The 17,605-nt window shown below is 43.7% G+C and overlaps 3 protein-coding genes across 7 annotated transcripts in view; 1 reads left to right on the top strand and 2 right to left on the bottom strand.

Annotated features, from left to right (window-relative positions):
• The window catches only part of LOC105559742, an 11,288-nt gene extending 8,191 nt beyond the window's left edge, over positions 1-3,097 (bottom strand). Inside the window, exon 1 of one of the 2 annotated variants that reach the window (XM_012008268.1) lies at positions 2,160-3,097. The gene's annotated coding sequence lies outside the window, so the exon portion shown is untranslated. Of the gene's footprint in view, positions 1-2,151 lie in introns of both variants that reach the window. The other variant, XM_012008269.1, reaches the window with a different exon arrangement.
• Positions 1-11,522, top strand: part of LOC105559741 (neuroparsin-A-like) — a 16,482-nt gene extending 4,960 nt beyond the window's left edge. Inside the window, exons 1-4 of one of the 2 annotated variants that reach the window (XM_012008267.1) lie at positions 9,251-9,334; positions 9,507-9,573; positions 9,675-9,816; positions 10,225-11,522. In XM_012008267.1, coding sequence (XP_011863657.1) covers positions 9,521-9,573; positions 9,675-9,816; positions 10,225-10,431 — 402 coding nt within the window. In that variant the 5' untranslated portion in view covers positions 9,251-9,334; positions 9,507-9,520 and the 3' untranslated portion in view covers positions 10,432-11,522. Of the gene's footprint in view, positions 1-9,250; positions 9,335-9,506; positions 9,574-9,674; positions 9,817-10,224 lie in introns of those variants that run through there. The other variant, XM_012008266.1, reaches the window with a different exon arrangement.
• Positions 11,523-12,226: 704 nt separating this feature from the next.
• LOC105559745 (uncharacterized protein KIAA1683 homolog) lies at positions 12,227-17,083 on the bottom strand. Of its 3 annotated transcripts, none has more exons than XM_012008274.1 (3): positions 16,994-17,083; positions 13,773-14,202; positions 12,227-12,874 (listed from the first exon to the last, which is right to left on the bottom strand). In XM_012008274.1, the coding sequence occupies exon 2, from the start codon at positions 14,176-14,178 to the stop codon at positions 13,840-13,842; it is 339 nt and encodes a 112-aa protein (XP_011863664.1). In that variant the 5' UTR covers positions 14,179-14,202; positions 16,994-17,083; the 3' UTR covers positions 12,227-12,874; positions 13,773-13,839. The 3 variants fall into 3 exon arrangements, with proteins under 3 accessions (XP_011863664.1, XP_011863662.1, XP_011863661.1); XM_012008272.1 differs by lacking the exon at positions 16,994-17,083 and adding an exon at positions 16,605-16,814; XM_012008271.1 differs by lacking the exon at positions 16,994-17,083 and having other exon boundaries at positions 13,773-14,211.
• Positions 17,084-17,605: the final 522 nt, after the last annotated feature.

The following is a 17,605-nucleotide window of genomic DNA, read 5'->3' on the forward strand; positions in this document are numbered from 1 at the left end:
TCTCTCTCTCTCTCTCTCTCTCTTTCTCAAACGAGGGAGAGAAAAGCAATGCCTCCGTCTCTTCCACGGTTTACTCGTACAAATCATTCTGTTTCTCCATCTCCGTTTGTTTATCCATAGTCTGGTATGCGTGACTTATTTGTTACCGTTCGATTTGGGAACCGTATATCTCTTGACGTGCGGGCAGCGCAGACGGCTAATCAAATAGTACATCTCCTTCCGACCGATTCGTCCTCGACTCGCGAGAATCCGTTTCACTCTTCTCACGAGAAGACTCACGTTTTAATATTGAGATTATTTGGCATTGTATTGTAAAAATTCGGGACTCGCGCGATTCTCGAAATATTATTTATTAATTGATTGATTAAAATTGGTACTGTGTCGTATATGCAAACGAAGCGACATTTAGAGACAAGAATTAAGGAACATCAACGTAAAATATTGAAGGGCCGGTTAACAATCATTTCGTAATTGCTGACCACCGCCTTTCGAATAGCTGTGAATTTAATTGGTCAAAACCCCTTATATTACATAAAGAGAAACACTTGCGTAAAAGGGAGATAGCGGAATTGTTCTACATAACAAGATTTGACAGTACGCCGAATTTGCAGAGAGAGATACGGAGATTCCGAGTGATATACTATACACATTTAATGGCTCTTCTTTCAATTATGTTGTTTAAAATTTCGTTTAATTTTAGTTTTAAATTCATTGTTACATTGGTCCCCTTTGTGTCAGTGCCTCAGCGTTTGTTTCAACTTTATAACTCAGGCTAGTTGCGTATTTCCTTTCTTCTTCTTTTATCGGTTTCTTTTTACATGTAATCGGTTAAAGTACAAAGTATTGTGTTCTGATTTTATAGCTCTATGTCCTTTTGGTACGTTTATCCTTGAAAATGACCACAATCCAGATGGTCGAAACGTTGGACGTAATCTATTAAATAAATAATTTGTACCATCTACCAGTTAGGTCTAACAATCCTTTCTATTCTTGTTGATTAAAATTTTTCTCTCGCAAAATTTCGCGCATCCGTGATGACGTGTGTCAAGAGACACGTGACGTCGGACGATTCGATGAGGTATACGTTGGTCGGTGTGAAACTGCGGAGGCAACGTGGCACGTTTGGCACGGAAATTGCATCTTGCGGTTGACGCACAATGTTTTGATTGTGTTAACAGTTAATAGTAAACATGTTTGCTCGACTTCCGTTGAAAATCTAAAGCGCACGTGCATCGGAAATATTGATCCTGGATCGCAAACAGACGGCGATGCTTTTTCCACGCGCGGATAAAAGTCGACCGCTCTCGAGTTTTATCGCGAAAATGTCGAAGGGCGCAATTTCAATTTCGAATTCGAACGATAAATCCGATTCCTTCGCTCTCCCTTTGATTCGCCCTTCTTACGATTTAATTTGGAATTTGTCTCACCGCGCAGTTCTCGCCTTCTAAGAGAGCGTCCAAAAATAACAGAGGCAATGAAAAATTTCCAAAACAGTTTGCTTCACAATTTCGAAAGGGGTGTTAAATAGAGATGAAAACATGGATCATATATGTCAAAGTATATTTAGTGCCAAACGTGCCTATGCGATTGTTGCTCCGTGTCTACATTGAAGGTGATCTGTGCACGAAGTAAATAAGACGCAGAATCGGACGCCGCATTTAGCTCGAACCACGAGATGGGAATCTTTAAATATGCAATCATCACGGACCCGATGCAATCGGTCCGGCGTTTACCTCGTCCGTGACACGCGTTTACTCAATTAAATCTTTGTTAGATCTTCTTTTCGAATTAATGATCATAAGGCGACTCCGATTATTTGTTACCGATTTTATAATTTTCACCATGTGTCGGAATTCGAATTGAACCGCGGCGTAAAAATGGCAGGAGAGAATTACTTGCCTTCGCCAATGTTACAGTCATACAATTATAAAATAATGTAATATATAACGTAATATCTTTCTCATATTTAATTTTATTCCAATTATGATACAATATCTATCGGTCCAAGCTTCTAAAGAATGAAATTGTATTAAAGCGTACAATTTCGTACAATAAACGTTGATTCTGCGTTGACAGCTATATATGCAAGATAAATAACTTGATAGCTAGAATTAGAATGAATTGGGTGAATAAATATCGATGGTATCCCACCTACTCACTTTCCAACGACGATGAACGGGGGGGCGTTCAACCCTTCGCGAGACAATCGCAAACTCCGAGTGCCAGGGTAACCCTCCCTCTTTCTCTCGCACCCGGGCAACCCGTTAGCTCTTCCGTATTATCGAGATTCGAGATTCACTTTCGAGAGATATGTCTTTGCGGGGGTCTCACTGTGGAACGAAGTCGCCGCTGCCGTTTGTTTGATCGCACACGTCCAAAACGAATGCTAACTGGTACGAGACTGACCGTTCAGTCGGTCTTTGTACTAACGGAGCAACGAAACAAGACGATGTGTGTACGTGAATGCGTGCATGTGACAGAAAACGAGAGCTAGAGAGAGAGAGAGAGAGCGAGAGAGAATGGGTGGAGGAGGGATGGGATAAAAGGGTGGCAGAGGGAAGAGGTAATCAGAAAACGGGACAAAGAGAGGAGGAATAAGGGGTCCAACGGTGCAGAGGAAGATATGTAGGAATAAATAAAAGGGAGAGCGAAGGATGAAGAGAAGAGACACGACGAACGGCTGGTGCGAATAGAGAGAGAAGGGTAGACGACGGAACGGAGGGGAGTGAAGAGGGCGAGATGGGGAGAGGGAGAATTTGGCATCTGCGTCGAGCAACGCAAATTTCTTCGGCTATTCTTAGCGGGCGAGAGGCGCGATACCGCGTCCTGTCGGACGCGTTTTCCGAACCGCGAAAGTTCCCTCGCGGATCCTCTCTACGCGTGTCCCTGCGCGAAACGTCCGAGCGGAAAACGTTCGCGGCTCGCGAGCTGTCAGAATAATCGGGACTTTTTAACTCGGGCTTTCTTGTCTCCCGTCATTTATACGATCTAAGCCAGACGAGTTGAAGACCGTCACCTTCTGAGACCGGAGGCAATTTTTCGTTAAATTATGACGCTATGCGAATTCTCCGTCGCGAATAAACCTGTAAATATCCAGTCGTAAATAGTGAAGTTCACAATTTATACGAAAATTCTATCACCGCTTATCTCTCCGCTGCGGCCACGTGGCCGACGTTAAGTACTAAAGTATTTTGGGCTTACGTGTCACCGGGCCTATAAAACACTTCTCTAATCTGCTGTAATAAATATTTATATCGCCCGTAAAGTAATGATATTAAAATATGCACGCTCACGCGGCGAGGCGATGAAATTATATATAAATAGAACGCGAAGTTATTTCGCGCAAAATGAATCTATGAATAAGATGCAAAATTATTCCGGGCTAAATTCGGAGGGTTAATCACCGTGAATTCAATGAGAATTCCACGCGCCGAATTTCACGTTGTCCGACGATACGCGTCATTCACTACTGTCGCAGAAAGCACGATTTTAGCCCGGTGATCCCACCGGTTCTTGGTACCAGATGATCGCGTGGTGACCACGAGGACATCGATACGCGGGTGCCACGTGAGATTAGTTCCGGTGCGACAATGCCAGGAAAATAAGCGGCAATTTATGTTGTTTCACAAAGATCGCACTTCTGCGCCCCGCGTTCCAATTCTTATTTATTTAACACGGAGATTTGCACTCGTGTATACATTAGACGTGGCGGTGTCGCGTTTAACGCTGGCAGCTTCAACTTTCCCTCGCACCGCGTTTGCGCAACGTTTGCCTCTTTCCTGGGGAAACGCGCGAAATCGGCTCGCGGCTAAGGGTCGGAAATCCGATTTTGACACCCGAAAATGCAGGTTTCGCGTGTCATTGACCCGGTTCTCGCGGGAAAACGCACGCTTTCACTCGGCCGTCTGGGAAGCTAATTTTACGCCGTCTCGCCGCGAAATTTAGAAAGACACCGCGGATACGACGCAATGACCCACAATCAGAAGATATAGCACGTCCGCAAATAATCATCGACCGGCTGTTTTGTGCGGCCCCGAGGGAAAATGCCCCTTCGTCCTCTCCCTCCTCCGCGCGGGAGACAAAAGGCCGCGAGTACCAAACCGAACGCAGCCGGTATGCGCGGGACGAAAATATTGCACAAGCGACGTCAGGCCGCCGCGTGTCTGCACATTTCCATTATCTTATTTTAACGGGGATTTTTGCGGAAGCATCGCCGATTGCGCACTCGCCGACGTGGCGAGATACACGATATTAGAGCGGCCAAACGCGCTGACACGAATAACAAGTGTCGCGGAAAATAATTACGGCGCGCTCAGGATCACACGTCGCGTACGTGCGTCTCCGCGACTGTCCAAAGAGAAAAGAGACGGTGATAACTGCGGGATTAGAAGGTCGAATCAGTGTTGTTGTCCGTCCGTATTTATTGCGCCTTTAGAGGGATCAAAGTCTCGCCTTGCAGTATTTATATAGCAGCAGGGAGATTATTATCCGAAAATAATGACCCACAAACATATATAGATAAGATTGCGACATAATTATGCAAAATAATAGATAAGGAAGGTTGCGACGAATGCAAGATAAAATTTACTCCTCCATCGTCGCACCCACGTGCGCTCGCACGGGAAAAAGAAGGGAGCAAAGGAGGCCGCGAGAGATTCGCCGCGGTATCAATGCTGAGTCAGCCCGCGCAATTTCCTTGTTTACGAAAGGATGTTTATGGACAGTCGTGGGAGGAAAGAAGGGAAGCCTTGTTCGGCGGAAAGTGGATCATGTGCGGGACGCCGCGTGAACTGTTTGTCTTTATTATTAGCGCGATCGGATGGAATTATAGCAGGAGAGATCCGCTCGCCTGCTTTTCACCCCGAGAAACGCACGCCTTTTCGGCCAACGAACCCGGGGCGAGTTTAAAAAATCCACTTCTGCTTCAGCTTTAGTCTGATATTACATTTGTCGTACGGGCAAATTTTTCAAGCGAGATCGGCTGCCAGAATAGAAAAGTCCTCGAGTCTCTAGAAATTATCTATTCTGCAGCCAATTGTCGCACGACAGATGTAACAGCTCCCTTAGGCTGGCATTACATTTCTCGTATAACAAATGTAATACCAGGTTGCCTATCGTGGAAATGTTCGGAATTGTTCAATTATCTCCTAGATCTATTGTGTTTTCTAGGGGAAACGGCATTCATTTCGAACATTTCCACATGATAAGTATCCTGCCTTGGGCTAATATTAAATTTGTACGACAAATTTTTCAAGCGTGTCGATTGACTGCAGAATAGAAAAGTTCTTGAGTCTCTAGAAGTTATCTATTCTGCCGCCAATTCACACGCTTGAAAATTTGTCGTACGACAAATGTAGGCTGGCATTACATTTGTCGTATAATAATTGATTCCGATTGGAATTGTTCAATAATTGCTTAGACTTCTATTGTGTTTTCTAGGCTAGGAGAAACGGAATTCATTCCGAATATTTCCACACACAGAGAGAGAAAGGTTTCTTTGGATCTAGTATTCCTATTTATTTGGTTGAAATTTGTTTCATTAAGACAATATATGCTTATACGAAACATTATATGTTTTGAATAAAAATTTTGTTGTTTTATTCAAACAACCTGTATTATTTGATAGAAAAAACACTATTATTTGAAGTAATATCTTTCAATGAAATAATTATATTATTTGGCCAGGCGCTTATAAAGTTTGGTGCTGCCACTGGATGGCCGCCGAACTCGTAAGTAAAATCGCGGCAGCTATGATATACAGGGTGAGTCTTTCCATATCCGACAAAATTTTTGAGAAGGTAGAACGGATCGAGATGAACGGAAAAGTCCTGTACCATTTTGCAATTTTCGTAATAGTTAACGATTAATTAATTATTAAAAATCGTTGTCTTAGGCCGGCCTACCGCCCAATTCGAGCGCGTGGCAAGATGTGACCGCCTGGCGATCGATAATGCTATGCGCACATCTCGCCACGCGCTCGAATTGGGCGATAGGCCGGCCTAAGACAACGATTTTTAACAATTAATTACTTGTTAACTATTACGAAAATTGCAAAATGGTACAGGACTTTTCCATTCATCTCGATCCGTTCTACCTTCTCAAAAATTTTGTCGGATATGGAAAGACTCACCCTGTATAAGCGACCGCATCAGCAGATGCAGTTTAATCGTTTAATGGTCTATTTTTTATTATGGCTGAACATAGTGTACTAATTCAGTGTTTATCTTTCTTCTTTTAATGAAGGGAAAATTCTACTGTAGAGGGAGAAAGATGTATGCATATACATTTCTTTCACATATTTTCTATCAAACGATAATGTTGTTTGAATGAAACAATAATATCGTTTAGATTAAAGAGAATATTCCTTTCGTTTCAAACAAATATTTTATTTCTGACAAAGATATATATTATTTCAAATTCAAACAATCGTTTGTACTTGTTAATTCAAACATTAATTTGTTTCGACCATTTCAAATATCAAATTTGTTTAGATACAACAAAATTTATTAAATCCAAAGAAATCGTTTTCTCTGTGCATGATAGGAACCCTGCCTTAGGCTAATATTACATGTGTCGTGGGACAAATTTTTCAAGCGTGTTGACTGGCTGCAGGATAGAAAATTTCTAGATACTCGAGAACCTTTTTATTCTGCAGTTATTCGACAAACTTAAAAGTTTCGTCGTACGACAAACGTAATATCGTCAGCCTTAGAGATTCCGCAGAGTCAGCTCGCACGCGACGAGCGTGCCGCGGTTTAAGATGCTCAAATAAAAATGATAAAAATGAATTTAAATTTATAGAAAAAAAATATATATATTAAAATATAACATATATAATAAAAAATATAATATATATATATATACAATATACATATATGTTAAAAATGATAAGAATTCTATAAAAATAAGTGCAAATAATTCTATACATATTTACGAAGAATTTTGACGAATACTGAAATGACTTGTTTACGTAGTTATCAAGAATATATATATATATATATATATATACAGGGTGCTACGCAAGACTTTGACTTCCGGTCATGGGAAGGTAGAGGGGACTAAGACAAACAGAAAAGTATTGTACTATTTTGCGCTTGGACGAATAGTTATCGAGATACGAAATTTTAAAAATCGTATACTATATGTATATATTCTTGATAACTACGTAGACAAGTCATTTCCGTATTCGTCAAAATACATATATATATATATATATATATATCGTGTCGTGTAATATCGCAAATATCGTATTCTCATTTTTAACATGCTTTCGAGAATTAAATTACAGATATCGTAATACTTTTGCTATGTTGGCCATATACAATAGTATAACTTTAATAATTAATTATTCGACAACCATGCAGACAATCGTCTTGAACTTTCGCATGGAGGACAGATTCCCATAGACGAATGTTTTCTATAAATTGGAATTCATTTTTATCATTTTTATTTCAGCAACCACCCTCCTTAACATAATCAGGATTTCATTTATACTTTGCCTGATATAAATTCTGAATTCTGCATTATCAGAGTTCACGTTGAGCGTTGCACAGTCGCGGCAATCCGAGAGGAGAAACAACCGACGAATCAGTAAATAAAAGCAAAGTAACGCGAGAGACTAATCGTATTATATATTGCGGCTGTATATTATCTATTATACGTACAAAAATATCGTTATATAATTAAAAATCACCTTATCTCAGCCTTACTTTCACCGCGACGGGAGATTGTGGAACACGCTTTCTCGCAGTCCGACTCTTACCCGGTCGCTTTTAATTCCGCTTGAACTCTCGGACCTTTTTACGCCGTTCTAAATTCCTAGCTAGACTTGATGAGCGTCAATCGAGGGGGACGGCAGATGGTGCATCTCAGCGGTAAGGGAGAGCAGTCGGGCCGTTTCCTAAGGCGAAGGGGTTCATCGGTTTGGCCGCCCTTTCGCTTCTACGTTCATCGATAAATCCGGTAGTCTTTGCCCCTGCGGAGTCACGGAGGCTGCGGCTAAACCGTTTCGCTATATGCAGAGTGGGGACCATCGTGGAGATATGGGACATCAGTTTTACCCGTTTAATTCGCGCGACGAGACGCCGGCGCGAACGCTTTTCCGCGGCTCGGGCTGCTGTGCCATTGTCATCATCGTCGTGTTTTTGTTTAATAGCGTTTCCATAAAAATAGTATAATCGTGAATCAAATGTTTAATAGCGTTTCCATAGAAACAGTATAATCAATGCAAACATGTTAGAGTATCGTAGATTCTATTTCTTGGTAGATATGCCACGGTTGAATCTTCATGCTGCAATTGATGGCCTCGTATCTTGAAGTGCCTTCATGCCAGACAGTGAAGTGCGCATCACCTGGTGTACTTGTGTTTTTCGTGAGTCTATCGTGGTCCACGCGTTCTTGACTCTTCACCTTCCTGGATGGACGTCGTAACGTACACGCGACCTCCTGCCGGATGGAAGAACGCTCTTCGGTCTCTTACCCAGACGTAATTGTATACGTACGTTTCCTCAAACGAATATAATTGTATTCCGCAACGAATCGCTCGTACATATCTCGGTTCACTTCGAAGAAAGAGAGAGAAAGAGAGAGAGAGAGAGGAAAAGAGAAGGGCCGAAATATACCGTTTACCCTACGTGCTCGTGCTGCAAACATGTAGCAGCTGGTGGCACATTGGCGATGAGAAATTGATTTTGCACAGGCACGGTGATACAGCCTACCTCGATAGCCTACCTCGATTTCATGGATATTTCTGTGTCAAGTGCCAGATGCTGCGCATAATGTCGAGACACTGAAGCGGGGTGATTGAACTCGGTAAATAGAAAGATAATCCGCATCTGTGACGTTGCGTCTGTAATTGGGATTTGCGAAAAGATCATTGACTATTAATATAAAAAGTTTAATTTTTTTCCCCGAGCAAACGATTTAATCGTTCTTTAATAAAAGAACTGTATTTCATGTAGTTACAATGCCGTGTAAAAAGATACTCGCATTGACATTTGACACGAGCATTGTTAATTAAGTTAATTGGGGATGCGACGCCGCATCAGAAACGTTGAATTGATAACTGCGTCGGAAAAGCAATTTTTATTAGTAATAATTTCTTATTAACAACCGTGGCGAAGCGTTGCCATAAAGAAATCGTGCATAATGTTATAAAATAAATGCACGATTAATGTACCTTTTATTTTCAGAACAAATTTTTATCTTTAATGTGAATTTTTATTTTTTTTCCTCGCTACTTATATTCACGCTGCGCTTTTCGAAAACGGATTACTGTGGATTCATTCAACTAAGCACAAGGCTCGTCTGTCTTCGTTATCGAGATTAAGAAAAGGTTCAAAAGATTGGAGGAACAACGGTTCAGACATCTGCGCGTTTTGATCTCAAACGAGAAATTTCATCCATCTCATTTTATACCACCTCGTGCAAGATTCTAGGCAGAGAGAGAGAGAGAGAGAGAGAGAGAGAGAAGCACGGCGAGATTCACACTATTGTTTCTGTTTCAGATCGGCGGATCACCATGCTTACCTTCCAACTTACTCACGCGATCGTCCTCCTGGCCGCGATCTTTCTGTAAGCATTGAAAACGGCGATAATGAAATATAAATAAATAATGAATGTAAGATCTTACGTCACACATATGGCAATTAAACGTGATTACGATCGTGTTCCAGGATTGACAAGTGTCGCGCTCATCCCGCGATCGCACAACGGCACGAGGCAAGACCATTGTGTGTGGGCTGCGGCGACAAGTGTGACCAATGCGAGTTTGGTTTCACAACGTCAACCCTCTGTGGTATCACGGAATGCCGAAAAGTGAGTAGGAATGCCGATAAGCGATTAGCAATAAGTCGTCCCGCTGCGAAAGATTGTATAACCCTTACGGAAAAATCACTCAAGTTTTGAATGTTAACACTCGATTGTCTGAATTTACTTTCAAATTTAGGTTTACGCCCAAATTTGAGAGTAAATTCGGACAATCGAGTGTTAACACTGAAAATTTGAATGTTTTTCCGTAAGGGAACACTTCATCGTACCGTCCTGAAATTAAAGATTTACTATAAAGTTGAATGAAATTGCGATTTCATTCTTTATTCAAAGCTTCGTATTCGAAGTCTTGGCTATTAGTCATTAGTGTTACAGTTATTTTATTTACCACATTATTTATTCTACCGAAAATTGCACGAGTGCTTTCGCGATCTTATCGATGCCGATTTGCCGCAGGGCCCCGGGCACATTTGCGGTGGGCCGAGCGAGTCCTGGGGCGTTTGCGGCGACGGACTGATCTGCAGTTGCAACCGCTGCACCGGCTGCAGCGTGGACAACCTCACGTGCTTCGCGAATACCTGCCTGCCCCATCAGAGCCTGGAGACGCGGAGCTATCTCGATATCTTCGACAGCCCCTTCCCCATCGACAGAATCGCCAAGTAAAAACGGAAACCCCAACCCGACCCCCGGATGGACGAAAAGGACGACGGATGGATGAGACGACGAATGTGAGAGGAGCGAATGTGTGAAACGGGAAGAAGAGAGAAACGCGGATATATATTAGCGATTTTTCCGAATTATTTATTGCATTTCACGATGTAATTTCATTAGGTATCCACAATTGTGATAGATAACTTGTCGGAGCCCGTGTCTCTATCATCCCCCCCCTTCTTTCCCCCGTTCCCACGAGACGACGGTGCCCCTGTCCGTGTATAATGGCATTTCTGTGATTTTTTAATTGCTACGTTATCCCGTCTTTGTACACGCACGCCTCAATGAGGAACGCGCGCCCCTGTGTCCGCGCGCGTTTAGCGAGCGTGCGTCGCCGGCTGGATTGATCTCGCGAGATGTTCGATGAATCATCGTGCATGGTTCTTGGCTGTGAATCGCGCCTCTCGCGGTGTAGCGAAGGGCGATCGACGGGGTCCTCCGATGTGCTTCCCACGCGGGAAGCACCGAAGAGCCGGGTCTCTACCGAGAGTCGAAAAGTCGCGGTGCAAAACCGGATGGCCGAGAGTGACGAAGATGCAAAAGCCCTCTCCTCCTCCCCAACCCCGTGAAACAGTCGATATGACTTTCGACATTCCAATTTGACATTTCGAGTACATATATATATATATATATATATATATATATATATATATATATATATATATATTCTCGAAAACTACATCGACACTTTGCTTATTGTAATATTTATTTCCAATGTCGCTTGGTCATTAAAGAGTGTCGCAGGGAGAGTGAGATCTCCTTGTGACGACAGATCTCCCGATAAAGCGCGCTTAGATCAATATTATCAGTCATGTCAACACGTTGCCTCTCGCTAACTGACCGTAATATTTGTTAATAAACACGAAAAGTAGCTAATACAGTTGACTTCTTTCATCGGCACTTCTCTCGCGGCGATTAGCGAGCGTCGTAAGGACAGCGAGTACTTTACGTATGCTCTCGGTATTCCTGCGGAGACCGGACGTTAATGTTTTAGCGAATGCCGCCCTATGTAACGGACAACAGAATAAAATTGGTTGCATTCATGTGCGCGTCATTGACGTACCTTCCCCCATCCCGGATTAATTTGTTTATCCGCGGATTTAAACGGGACCAGCCTGTTCACACGCAACGAAACGAGACTGTTTCTTTGCAACAAATGAAACGAAATGATTTGTTGATGCCGACAATAAATGGCTTAGGTTTACAAGTAAAAGTGTTCTTGATTAATTGATTGATTGATTGAAGTAAAAGTGTTCTTCCGTATCTTCTAGATTCGATATCTTCTCTTCCTTTGTTTTAAATATGCTTTTTGATATTTATTAGCATCTGTGAAAAGAATCTTTTTAAAGGAAAATTTAATTGAATTCATGTCGAATTGCAAGCATGTCACCGATTGTATTAATTAAAATTAAAATTAAAATCTTTAGAGCATCTCTTGAACATATTGAAGGCATGCCTGTATCTTTCCTGTAATCAAGTGCTGCCATCCGGAAATACCGGTAAAAACTGTTTTACTCGTTGGATAACGCGTCAGAATTACACACGCATGCATACAGTAAATCTTACTTGCGAGCAGTTGAAAAATGACACACAAATGTGCACTGAATAATAAGAAATATTGTTACATTACATCGTGCAACAATTACATCATTGTAATTAAAGGCGGCCTAATTGGAATTCATTTTGATACCGACAATAAGTATGTTTCTTATTATTGTGTACATTTAAATACCACTATTAAAAATCATTGTTATGAAGATTAAAAATTTATTATTCACAAAACGACAGAAAGTATATATTATATGTACATCTTTTATACGCTAATCATTATACAAGTATCGTTTATCAACAGAATTGCACGGATGTGAAATTGCGATACAGAAGTATCTTTGACATTAATTTGTGGTAATCAAATTTATAACCAACGCATTAATTAATATGTATATTAATTACATAAAAAATGATATGAAATAACAAGAGAGTATATCAAGATATATATATATATATAATTATCTAACTATAAACTTTTTGTATATATTAACCGTTTTTCTTTTGGCCACAGCGTCTCATTGCTTCTTTCTTGGGCATCATTTATTGCCGTCGTAGTCGTACAAAAGCCATCGTGGAAAGAATCGAAATAAGAAAGTGAAAACAATGACAAATATTGTCGTAAAATAACAGCGTTCCTCTAATTATCATCGATTAATTCCTGTGATGGCTTCCGACGAAATTAACAAAGTTACAGTCAAAAGTTACACGGAGTGTCCCAAAAAGCGTATACGTGTCGAACATCGCGAAACAATATAATTAACTTAAAATCGTAATCGTCGTTTCCTCGTCCTCTGATCCAATAGCCGCAGGTTTCCGTCCGAGTCACAAGGGAATCCGCAAAATGCTGAAAAACAAACGGCACACATGAGAAGAAACGTACGGAGAAGGTCGAGAGACGTGCCAACGAATTCGTTACTAAGAAGACTTTAAGGGTCAAGGGCTTCGGGGCGCGAGCTGGACGTTATATTTAAACCGCGTATAAGCAACGAGATGTGTCGCCGACACATGTTGCAGCTGTTTACATTTTCCTTCTGCAGTTAATGAGTGCAGATTAATATTAGCACGCAATCGTCGCGATCACTGCGAGCTACGTTACGTTTCGAAGCTGGAGCTTCTGGAAAGCAACGCTCTTATATTTCATGAAAAATTGCCGTACACGTAACTTCAGAATAAAAGAAGTTATTGGATAATGCCCATTAAAGCACGCGAGTTTTCCGCGACTATTTCGAGGCACGCAGAAGCAAGATTGAGCTACACCTTTAAATCAAGTGGGGATAAAAAATTTTTTCTGCCCGTTTTGCCGAGGAAATTTTCGTGAGTTTGGAAAAAAAAAGATTAAAGTTTTCATTTTATTCTATTCTTATACAATACACGTCCACGTGTATACGTGGACTGAGTATATATATTATGTAATATATCTGTCTTCGAGCACTATGTGCGTCTCTTAAGTGAGTTAAAATTAAACATTCTTGTAAAAATTTGTTAGTACACGTCTAAAAATAATTAATTTCGCAATACTCATACGATAGCATTATGTAAGTTAGAGAAGATTACATTTCTCACATCTTCCAGATTCGCAAAGAAAATTGCGTAGCCAAGTTATGTTAGAGCGCAAAACAGATTGGGAATGTAGATCGAAGTAATTATCACATCTTCCACACTCAGGCCCGGTACAAACGGACACATCAGCGAGAGCTTTTGATTTACGTCAGCGCAATCACGAGACATAAACGGAGGAGAACCTCTTGCGCACGTCAACGTCCCACGTCGCCTCTCACGCCAGGAGGGTACGCTGCCGGTAGGAACGGCCTACTGGCCGTTCTGCTTGAGCAATTTCCGCGTCCTGAAGCCACGGAAGCCGGCCTGGATCCTCGTCGCCGCGGCCTGAACGGCCTGCTGCCTCTTCCGCACCAGGAAGCCGCGAATGCCCGCCTGGATCTTGGTCGCCGACTTCTCCTCGAGCGCCTCCCGAGTGTTCTGTCTCTTGAGTAAATGCTCCTTCGACTTCGTATGCTCCAGCTGCTGGTCCTGCTGATTCTGCGGCTGCTGTTGCTGACGACGGCGCTGCGTGGATTCCTTCAGCTGCTTGCGCACACGGTACCCGCGGAAATTGGCCTGGATCTTGGTCGCCGCCGTGTTGGCCTTCATCGCGTCGGCGTCCTCCTTCGGGGTCTGCGACATGAACGGAATTCTGAGCCGGTCACGCGAGGCTCCGTGTCTCGGTTGTTAAAGTCCGGCCGACCCGAGTCCTCCAAGCTGCTTCGCGAAGGCCGGCTCCGCAGAAATTCGACGTTCTCTCAAATTGTTTACAAAGATCGTTTCCGGAGAGGTTCGCGCACCCTCGGCTTATTTACAAAGATCGATCCCAAGTGCGAAAACAATTTCAAGTTGTTCTTGATTATTTGCAAAATACGTTCCCGCGAGAACTTATTCGAGAGTACCCCTGGTAATTGATCGGAATCGTATTCCGAAGCGGAAAACTGAATAAAGAGAGATGAAGATTCCGAAAGATTTATTTCAAGGCGGAAGCGAGGTGATCTCGTGGGCGGGATAATCCCTCGATTATTTGCGATCTCGCCAGCAGAAATGGGAGCGACAACCACCTCAGGACACCTTCGATCATCTATAAATATCAGTACCAGAGAGAGAGAGAGATCCTCTTCGGGAAAACCACGATCCTCCCGATTATTTCGGGATCGCCTTAGAAGAGATCGCGGGTGCCGATCGCGATCGGACGATCCGCGGAGCGAATCGCAAAAGTATGCTGTAACTATGAAAACGGACACCGATGGATTTTCGATCTACGACGATCTACGAGTATCGATCCGAGGGAGGAGCAAATCGATCTTTCCGATTCCCTGGGGAGCGGGAAATCTTGTCTCACAAGCGGGACACGAAGACGGCGAAGGATCGCTCCTCGATCGCGGAACACTTTTCTCGCTCACTTCCGATCGCCACGATCTCCTTATCGCGCGTCCTCCTGGCCAGAAGCGGAATGGGAAACTGACGCGCGACGGATGCGCGACAAAGAGGCGCGCGTTGGCTCGGCGAGCGCGGTTTATCCGCCTCGGACGAAGGATAGATCTATCACGCATGCGTTCTGCGATGATAACCCGCGCGCGAGAGAGGCCCGTTCGGTTCTCCGAACCGTCGATCGCCTTCACGTCTTATTTCACGGATCCGAGGATGGTTAATTTCGTACAAAGTTGGCAGAGAGCGAGTGCCGATCGTCCGATAGCCGCGGGACGGCCTTCGCGTGCTTTTAAGTAAAGCTAAAAACGCGAGAAGGAATGCAGTCGGAGAGCAATTCGAACCGCCACTGAACCGTGCGTCACAAGTGGAATATTTTTACCTTCGGTTTTCACTTTAAATAGGCATTTACTCCGCTTTGAAAAATTCTACCTCATTTGTATGCATTATTATTTTATTGTCAGCGTGTACATTACACTTTGACTTTTACACGGTGAAATGAAAAACGCGGGAGTTTTTGAAAGTGCGTTAAAATTTCACGCGTCAACGGTACCTCGGACGCCTCTTCTCTCTTAAGGCGCTTCACTTTACTTTTGTTTTCACTTTACTTTCGTTTCCCCCCGCGATGCATTGCTCGCGCTCATTGAGAAATATAATGCAGGCGATTTAATTCAGGGAACTCGATATAACACACTTGTTTGAGCACCGTTCGGGCATTTATTCTTCCACTTGCGGCTTGATTGATCGCGTCGTGTCAGGGGGAGAGCGTATTGGGGAGCTCGCAAAGTGTCCGTAATACATCGCTCGGGACAGCATTAATTTCGGTCTCGTGAGTGCGGCCGACATGCGCGTCACAGTAAATTCGTCGTCCTGAGGCCAATATACGCTGATTGATGATTGATGCTCGCGCGAGAGCGCGGCCGACGAAAGTCCGCGAGCGCGCGCGCGCACGCGCGTGCGGCCGAGGAACATTCCAATTTGTTTGCGCGTCCGCCGTTTGATCCCGGGCGCGTATTCGCGCATAACTCTTCGCCGATGCTCATCGTCACGAAAATATACTCGCCCGAACGATACGCGTCGTCCAATCGGCCGGCTCGGACATCGATAACGATCCCGCTCGTAGATATCGCGCGCGTAATTACCCAGCGACGCGCTCCGTCGTTCGCGCGTTCCCCATCGCGTATCCCGCGTTCTACGAAATGTTTTCGTAAATGGTAATTATTGCTGCTCGTTAGATTAGATTGAATTAGATCGTGACGTCGATTTCGCGGATTAAAATTGCACGGTGACGCTCGCCAAGTTTACAGACGCGTTACTTATTGTTACGCGGGATATCGAATGTCGCGTCGGTCGATTTCGAAGCTGCGCATTTTTTTTCAAAAATATTAAAAAGACCCGTTCACGTCACTCGCTGTAATATTAATAGCCAGGTGGGACGTTTGCATATTCCAATGTAATGCAGACATTAAAGTGACACAAACGCACGCTATTAATAAATTGGAGGCGCTCGCCGAAAGTCAGATTTCGTCATTTTCGATTTTCATTAAGGATGCTCGCGTTTGCGACGCTCGGAGGAATTTTCTATTCTAAAATACAATACGTACGTGGGACCTCGGATATGAACAGGAAAAACAGAGCTATGCATGATCCAGATATCTTCTCGTCAATTTTCTCGGAATGAAGCTATCTATCCGCACCGCCCGCGGCTGACTCGCGCTCGCTGACTTCGCTTACCTCTTCGAGATTATCAGGTGGGTGTGCGTTTGCGTGTGTGTGCGAGACAAAGTTGCAGCAACGACTATCGGCGAGCGTGATTGATTCCGGACACACGAAGATCACCACGAGGGACCGAGAGGAAGAAATCGAAGCGGTTGCCGCGACAGGTCGTGACGATGCCTGCGCGCGAGTCGCTGCGAGTGGCGGCAACGTCGACGACGACGACGGCGTCGTCGTCGCGACGCCCGGTGACGTCACCGCGACGTCGTACTCTTACCTTGGATCCCCGCTCACTGGACGGTCGCGACGACCACGATACTGATCGCCATCCGTTTCTCTCTCTCTCTCTCTCCCTCTTTCTCTCTCTCTCTCTCTCTCTCTCTCTAGATCGCGGCAGGCACTAAAAATATGTACCAAGGTCCGTATCCGAGCCGCTTGCATTCCGCGTGAGCCAAATGCAAAACATTGTCGGTCCGATTCAGCTTTCCGATCGTTACGGACGCAATTAGCGACCGACTACGCTCGAGGTGTACGAAACTTCACCGCGACGAGATCTCTCTGCGCCTGCACCTTCCTCGCGATGCTCCCGGAGTCAGGACTGGACGGCAAGATACGAAATGCGAAGAAATACATAGTACGACCGATTATTTTCATCTCAATTCGAGAAACTTTGCGGCCGCGGTTAATTCGCAGGCCGCAACGCCGCGTGCAGCGGAGACGAGTGTCTTATCACCGAGAATATGCTTAATTCGCAGTATACAATAGATATAGCGCCGGGAACGTCTTATCGCCGAGAGTATGTTTAATTCGCAGTACTACTTGCGGCTATATTTATACTGTAGCTAATTGATTTCAATGCTTTTGCGATAAATGTCCTGAAATAAAAGCG

Source organism: Vollenhovia emeryi, unplaced genomic scaffold (genome assembly GCF_000949405.1).
Source record: "Vollenhovia emeryi isolate VEMERY1.0 unplaced genomic scaffold, V.emery_V1.0 DF939255.1, whole genome shotgun sequence".
NCBI classification, from domain to species: Eukaryota; Metazoa; Arthropoda; class Insecta; order Hymenoptera; family Formicidae; genus Vollenhovia; species Vollenhovia emeryi.